At 30.8% G+C, this 8,867-nt stretch overlaps 1 protein-coding gene across 1 annotated transcript; it reads right to left on the bottom strand.

The window, feature by feature from the left end:
- Nucleotides 1-5,653: 5,653 nt before the first annotated feature.
- Nucleotides 5,654-8,631, bottom strand: Phum_PHUM233260 (KH domain-containing protein C56G2.1, putative; the record flags this gene model as incomplete). Its single annotated transcript, XM_002425987.1, has 6 exons — nucleotides 5,654-5,809; nucleotides 5,904-6,040; nucleotides 6,131-6,346; nucleotides 6,431-6,748; nucleotides 6,838-7,087; nucleotides 7,564-8,631. The coding sequence occupies 6 exons, from the start codon at nucleotides 8,629-8,631 to the stop codon at nucleotides 5,654-5,656; spliced, it is 2,145 nt and encodes a 714-aa protein (XP_002426032.1).
- Nucleotides 8,632-8,867: the final 236 nt, after the last annotated feature.

Below are 8,867 nucleotides of genomic sequence, written 5' to 3'. Positions count from 1 at the left end.
GTTTAAAAGAGACCCAATCAAGTCCGACTATGAACAACGACTGAACAACTGAACAAAAATTATATTCAGACGAAATCCTAACGACGACGATGACGACAACAACCAATAAGAATAATAACAACGCGAAAGTTGAAAACCCGAACCCGCGACCGATTCCGAATCGTATTCGGGTTTTTCCTTCCCTTTTTTTACAAGTTATGCAATTTGCAAACGTGTATGTAATTGTAAAAAGCATAACTTGTTTTTTTAAGGAGTAAATTTTAAGATTTTTCTTTTAAAACAAAAGAAAATTTTTCGAATCGAATCGAATTATCTAGAATTTTCTTTCGTTTAATTCGTTTTTTTTTTTTTAATTTGATGTCGTTAATGTTTGTTAGGAAAAGTAAAAGAGCAAAATCGTGAGATTTTTTTTTTTTTTTTTACACGCGCAAATGACGCGACGATTTCATAAAAAGAAAAAAAAAACAAAACGAAAACGTTGGTTTTGTTATTATTATCATTATTATTATTATTATTTTTATAAAGTCATTCTCGTTAATAAAAATCACAAAATTTCCTTTTTGTTTATTAGAGTTAACGGTAGCAAAAAAAAAAATTTAATGACTTTTTTGCTATCTGAAAAGACAAAAAATTATTTTAAAAAAAAAAGTCGTCGAACTTTTCAAACATGCCCCCCCCCGCCCCCCGCAAACGTGTCGCACAACGGTCACATTTATTTTGGAAAATTCCAAAACCTGGGCCTATTTACGACTCCTTCGCAATCACATAAACTAATCCATGCAATAACAATAATAATAATAATAATAATAATAAAATATTTAAAAATTTTAAAACCGTAAAATTTTTACGTTCGAAAAATTTATAATAATTTATCAATAATAATAATAATAATAATAATAATTTTTTTTGCGTAAAATATAAAAATTACGTAAATTATTTAACGCCCCAATTATTATTATTATTATTATTATTATTTATATAAAAAATCACAACAACCACAACCACAACAACAACAAAATATTTATATCGACATATTGAATAAAATTATTAATAATAAAAATTATTTTTAAAAAATTTTTTTTTCTCAACCGGTTTTATATTAATTTATATTAATTACCCGTAATTGAATTTTTCATATTTTATTATCATTATCATTATCATCATTATCATCATCATTTTACGTAATAATTATTCGATCGATATCCAGAAATGTAAACCGGACAGAAAATCAAATTATTAACAACAATAATTATTATTAGATATCGATGTTAATTTATTAAAATGTTGATGATAATAATCTTCTAATTATTATTATTATCATCATCATCATCACGAATTGTATTTTGAAAGCATCATCATCATCATTATTATTGGTATCATTTCCCCCCCCCCCATTATTACGTATGAGAGTAATTTTTTTTTCCATCGTTCGTTCGTTTCACTTTTTATTAACCGTTCGGGTCAATAATTTCTTCCATTTAATTATTATTTTTAACTAAAAACTTTCTATTTCTCATAGATAAATAAATAAATAAATAATTAAATTAATTAATTAATTAATTAATTAGTTATTAATTACAAAAAGTAATGTAAAGAAAAATGAAGAAGAGAAAAACTTTTCACGTGAAATTTTCTGTTTTTTTCTCTTTCTCTTTATGTTTTTTACCACGGCCACGACTTTTTATTATTATTATTATTATTATTATTAACAATTTTCAAAATGGCTATCGATTATACTATTAATAATAATTATTATTATTACTATTATTAATAAAATAATAATTATTTAAATAAATAAATAAATAAAAACGAAACGGAATATAAAAGAAAAATGATTAAAAGCAATTTGATCATTATCATTATTATCATTATCATTATGATTATTATTAGAGTTTATTATTAATTATATATACCCTGGAGAAGTATAAATTAAAAAATAATAATAATAATAATAATAAATGGAATTTTTTTTTTTTTTTTAATATTTATGAAGAGGGTGTGGTGGAAATGGATTGAATTGAAACGTCAGTCAGTCAGTCAGTCAGTCACTCGGTTGATTTCATTATGATAATAAAAAAAAAAAAATTAATCAATACAATCGATCGTAAAAAAAAAAAATTGACCCCGGAATGACATCATCATCCGAAGTGATGGAAGATGTGGAAAATTTTTTTTTTCTCCAGATTATAATTACTCCCTCCCCACCCCCCACCCCGCGCCACCGCCCCCCGCCCATGCAATGCAATACCACGCGATGAATAGTAAAAAAAAAAAAATTATTTTCGTAGTATTCGCTCATTCATTCATTCATTCATTCATTCATTCGTTCGTACGTTTTTAGTACGAAAGGAAAATTTCAAAATGACCTTTCGACCTTCCTTTCACCCTCCCCCTCCCTCTCCCTCCGCCCTTCGCGGAGAGGGAAAGGGAGGGTCTGGGAGGGAGTGGAAAAACAATTTTAACATAATAATAATAATAATCGTTATGCATTTCGCGTGGGTCCGTTTTAAATTAATTACCTTTAATAATAATAATAATAATAATAATAATAATAATAATAATAATAATAATGATAATGATGATGACGATGATGATAATAACTTTCTCCTTGTTTTTCTAGATCTTTCCATGTATAATTTTTTTTTATATATTACCACGATGATGATGATGATGATGATAATTTTTTCCTTTAGTCTATAATTAAAATGTCACGTGACCTTTTTTTTTATTACCTACGTTGAATTATATTTATCTTTTTTTTTATTCTTTTCCCACGTTGAATTAATAATAATAATAATAATAATAATAGTAATAAATAGGGCGTTAATTATCCGTCGCAAATTTTTTTATAAATGGAAAGCAGACAATTTATTATATTTTAAATATTATTATTATTATTAATAATCATAATGATAATAACGACGATTTTTATTATTATTATTATTTCTGAAAGATCACGACGACGACGAAAAGTCTGGAACGAACGAAAATAAATACCGCTTGGATGATGATGATGATAATGACGATGACGAATGTTTTTTTTATTAATTAACGACCCGAAATAAAATTTTATTATCGATTAATTATCCTTAATACCACCACCACCACCACCCCCACCTCCACCGTTGACCCTCTTCCAGGATTCTCCAGAGGAAATTTCATAATCAATTCATAATTCACGGAAATAATTTAAGAAAAAAGAAAAAAAAAACTTTAATAAAATTATTTATTAAACTATATTTACTTAAATACAGAGAAGCAAGATAATAAATCCTATTTTACAATCGAAAGATAATAATAATAATAATAATAATAATAATAATAATAATAATAATATAGATTCTGCAATATTTACATTATTTTTTTATGGCAATAGAAAAAAAACAAATATGATTATTATCACCTATTGTAGTAAAATAAAAAAAAAAAAAAAAAAAAAACGTTATCATTATTTCTAAATATTAAATATAAGGGAGAGAACAACAAAAAAAAAATAATAATAATAATAATAAAAAATAATAATAATGATGATAATAATAATAATAATTAAATCAAAACGGTTTCATTTTCAACTTTTTTTCTTTTTTCTTTTTCTTTTTATTCCCCTTTCACTGAACTGTGAATGTTTTCAAATCCTCAGTGACAAAAACTATGGCGATGATAATGATAATGATGATGATAATGATGATGAAAAAAATAACAACAATAATAATAATGATGATGATGATGATGATGATGATGATGATAAAAGTAATATGAAAAAGACAACTCTTTCATTTTTTATTCTCTCGCTCTCCCCTCTTCCCCCTGTCACTACCCCGGGCGATTCAGCCACCGCCATCTTTAAAAAACAAACAGAATAAGATAGAGAGAGAGAGAGAGAGAGAAAACCTGCACACTTGAGGAACCTTTTTAAAAAAAAAAAGACAGAATCACAAGAGTAAAAAAAAAAATTAATAAATTTACCATACGTATATATAGTAAACCATCTATAACTTTCTATAGACTATAAATATTGTAGTAAAGACACGAAAAAACTGACTATAATAATAATAATGATGATGATAATAATGATAATATTAGCGGGGTCGAGAAATAAAAATAAAAATAAAATAAAATAAATGAAAAACTTATTCATTTAATTAAAATTTCTAATTACTTATTTATCCTTTTCTCTAAGTATAAAAAAATTCCCACGCTTTCCCCTCCCCCGATTACCCCTCAGACCACCCACTTTTCTCCGTCTCTACCTGTTTCCCCCCCCTTCTTAAATTCTTTGTCCTTTTTAACAATAATAATAATAATAATAAATTTTTGCTCCGATCAAGATTGTCATCAACGGCACGGCGATAAAGAAAATTTTTTTTTTCCTTTTTGTACCGCCGCCATTTTCCCCTCCCCTCCCCTTTCCTTCCCTCCCCTCCCACAACTCAATCAAATTTTTATTTTTTATTTTTAAATAAAAACTTTTTTGCCGATTTTTCTTTTTTTTTCTTCGGCTTGTCAAAAAAAAGTTTTTTTCGTTTATTGCGCGCGAAAAAAACTCTCAAAACCCACTAAAGATAATAATAATAATAATAAAAGTGATAAAAATAGTAATAATAATAATAATAATAATAAGCGAGAAAGAGAGAGCAAAAAAATTAATTATTTTAATTAATTAATGTAAAAAAATAAAAATAAAAATAAGAAATAATGATGATGATAACGAGGAAATGATAACGATGACGATGACGATGATTTTAATGGATGAACTCGAACTGCAGGTCATCCAACCGTACAAAAAAAAAAAAAAAAAAAAACAAAAAAAAAACAAAAACGAAATAAAAATAAAAATAACCAAATCCAAACATACAAAAAAAAAAAAAAAAAAAAATTTTCTTCCTTTTTCCTTTTCTCTTTCTCTCTCCCTCTCACTCTCCCTTTCTTATTTTAACTGAATTTCTTCCATCTCTCTTCGTCTCATATATAAACGTCGGTCATTACACATAAGTGAGAGAGAGAGCAAGAAAGAAAGAGAGAAAGGTAGAGAGAGAGAGAGAGAGAGAGATAGAGAATCGAAATAAACGTGAAACTAAAAATGAAAAATGATACCGATAACGATGATTTTATGACAGCAACAACGACGACGACGACGACGACGACGACGACCTTTTCTCTCGTGAAAAACCTTTTCCTTTTCTTTTTCTCCTTTCAGCAAACCTTTTGCATCGAATCACTGATAAATTATCAAATGAAAAAATTCAAACGGAATAAAGTAATGTAAAAAAAAAAAAAAAAAAAAAAAAAAACGATCACGTGATTGAGTCCCCGTGTAAGTGACGAGAGTGACGGTGCAGTGACAAATTAATACGAATTGACTTTTCTTCTCTTCTTTCCACCCCCCCCTCCCTCACCTCCCCCCTTTTTTCTGTCTCTTTACACTATCAGTTTCATTATTATTATTATTATCATCATTACTACTACTGTTTTTTTTTTCTTTTTATATATAAATATTTATATATATATATATGCGCGAGTGTATGTGTATCTGTATATATCATTCCTTTTTTTTTGCAAATGTTGCTGCTGCTGCTGCTTATTCTTTTTTTTACCGTGGCCGATGACTAGTTTAAAAAAAAAAAAAAAAAAAAATTATTTTTTTCGAATAATTTTAAACTGTCAACGCGACGACGGGTCCCGCCGCCGTTTCTTCCATTTCATCCCGTTCGACGACGCATTCCGCGACGACGTCGTTATTATTATCCTCTTCCGGGTAAATCCATTCTGCTAAACCGTGATTCACTAATTCCTCGTTCACTAAAATAACCTGGATAAAAACAAAAATTAGAAACGAATTTAAAATTCCGTTCGCGAACGGCGAGGGCAAAAAAAAAACCTTGAGAATTTATTATCAAACGAACCTTATCATCGACTACGGTATACAAATAAATTAATGGAATTCCATCTTCGGCATACCCATAAACTTGCGCTTGGAGAACTTTTCCAAAAGTAAGCTTTTCAACTAACGATTTCGAATTTTCACACCAAACGTTTTCCTCTGCGCAAACAATAATAATAATAATAATAATATTAATAATCTTAAATGTATTACTTTGTTCATTTAGAAAAGGTCGCATCGTATACGTACCATTGGATGGTTTCACGCTTGCCAGATAACATTCGGCAGCCTGGAAGGGTAAATTGACGAAATCGAATCTGATTTGACGTAGCAACGACACCGGCATTGTCATGTAACCTCCGTAATCCACGAATTTAACGTCGCAGATTTTACTATCTTCGTCCATGCTAACGATTTGAGCTCTGTACCACCCGTTGTGAACGGGAGCGGCGCATAAAATCCCGGCTGGAGAGAGAGAAACAAAACGATTAAAAAAAAAACGAAGAAACGAAAAGGAAAAGGAAAATTTTTACAAAAAATAATAATTACCGCCGACTCCGTCTGGAATAAGTGGCTGATCGGGTTCCGAATAACAATAATTCATACACGTGTTAAGACGGTTGAGTGACAGGTATGTCGGATGAGTGGGCTGCTGGAGAAAGAAATGACCCGCAGACACTAGGCTACTAAGTAAAACATCGTTGTTTATGCCTTCTATTAAATACAACTGCATGCTTTCCGAAATGATTGGAATCATTTGAGGCTCGGGAGATATCACAACCTGTTCGAGTGTCACGTTCGGGTATCGTTTCTTCGGAAACTTTTGCCTAATCATGTCAAGAGCACTTTCTATGTCCATTTGCGTACCTGAAATTTCAAAAAAAAAAATTAAAAAACGAAGAAGAAAGGAAAGGGAGGGAGAGCATCGATTAATCCTGGATCGCGTTCATCCGTACCTTCGACGGCACAAATTTTGAGCTTGGACGTGTCCGGGTGCCTTTTTATATATATAGATGCGTGAGTTGTTTCTTTTATTTCGTTGACGTAAGAACCGTAGCGTCCGATGAGTCTTCCGACTAAATGTTGAGGAATCACAAATTCGTATATGGAAGTAACTGGGAGATCTCCGGAAACGGAATTTCCACTCGCTGGAGTGCGGGAAGGAGTGAGCATTTCGCTGCATCCTTTTCCGCTGTCGCTCGAACCCTGTAATCATTTATAATTTGATGAACAACCGAAATGAACGAAAACAGCCGAAGACGGTCGACCGTATCCGGATCCTAAACTTTTTCACAAGTAATGAATGAATATTTTCCACGGGGAGAACCCCACAATCCTCCACCTTTTCGTCCCCCCTCCACATTTTTATACCCCCCAAAAACAAAAATTTTTTTTTTTAAATCGATTTCAACCTTGAAGAGCATAGAGAAAAAAAAAGCTGACGAACATCAAATAATAATAATAATAATAACTATAATCGAGAAATAAATGAAAGTAAGCAAAAGTTTGGTGAATTAAAAAGTTCATGGCCTTTGACAAAAAAACATATCGTAATTGCATTTTTGCTGACGGTTATTTATCATAAAAAATTTTTTTTCTTTTTTTTTTTTTTACTGCATCGTAAATAATTTTGAAAAAATTATTATTATCATTATTATTATTATTAAATTTTTGATGATTACCTCGCTGTGTGTATCCGAATATCCGCTCACGGATGGACTAGCCAACATGACCTCCGAGGGACTGTTATTTGCCGAATCTCTTTCCGTAAAATCGTCACCGCTATTGTTGCTGTTGCTGTTGCTGTTTCTTTCTTTTCCCTCGGATGCTTTGTCGTTATTATTATTATTATTTGCTTTCATGTTGTTGGCTTTTCCGTTGACGCCGCCGCCGTTGTTGTTGCTGCTGCTGTTGACGCCGGCCATTTTTTTATTATTTCCCGAGGTGTTGTTGTTATTATTATTATTATTACTACACTGTTTTTCCAATTCCAATTTGGCAAGTTTCTTTTCCAATATGCAAGCCGTGTTTTCTTCTTTTCCCTGTTTGACCGCATCCGGTTTCGAAGAATCGTGTAATTTCTTACTTGAATTTTTCATCTTTTTCTTTTTACCGAATTTACCACTTTTGAAAACTTGAATTTCTTCTTGATTCCGATTTTCTTTAATCTCTTGGATTTTGTCTTCGTCCTGAATTGGTAAAACGGATTCTTCGACGACTCGATTTCTCAGTATTATTATCTCTTGTTCTTCCGTTTGATTTCCCGATTTTGTCAAATCCGTCAAATTTATTATTCCTTCTTTTGTATCGTCAACAACGCAAGAATTCAACGAATCCTTGATTAACGGTTTAATAAAGTTTTCTAAAACCGCCGCCGGTGGTTTCGCCGATTCGACCTTGTCAATTATTTTCACTGAGTTGATTATTTCTTCGACCACTTCTTCTTCTTCTTCTTCTTTAACTTCTTCTTCTTGTTCTTCTCCTCCTCTTCCTCCGTTTATCTTTATATCTTCTATGACTTTATCAAAAACGCCACTTTTTATTAAATCACTTTTTTTTTCAGAAACCGGAGATTCTTCTTCATCCGAAGATTCGACACTTTTTTTATCGTTACGAGTCTCACCCGCACCCCCGCTGTCAGTTTTTAATGAACCACGCTTCTTTCGGTACCAGAGAAGACTCAGTAACACAGCGAACGCGGGAAGGGACCAAACCCAGAACGGGCGAGCTGCTGAAAAACTGGGTGACATGTCGATAATCCACTTTTGCAGATGAAATTATGACTTTTTGTAATCTGTAACAAAAAAACAAACAGGATCGTATTATTATTATTATTATTATCTCGTAACAGAAAAAATTTTTTTAAAAAACTGAACTTTATTTCTCTTGGTGAAAGCTAATTTAGTATTATGATAACACGTTTAATCACGAACCGTAATTTAAAACGCGCGTGCGGTGAACGCGGCGTAATTAAAATTCAAACGCA

Source organism: Pediculus humanus, genomic scaffold (genome assembly GCF_000006295.1).
Source record: "Pediculus humanus corporis 1103172107597 genomic scaffold, whole genome shotgun sequence".
In the NCBI taxonomy this organism is placed as follows: Eukaryota; Metazoa; Arthropoda; class Insecta; order Psocodea; family Pediculidae; genus Pediculus; species Pediculus humanus.
This window is presented reverse-complemented; position numbering and strand designations above follow the sequence as displayed.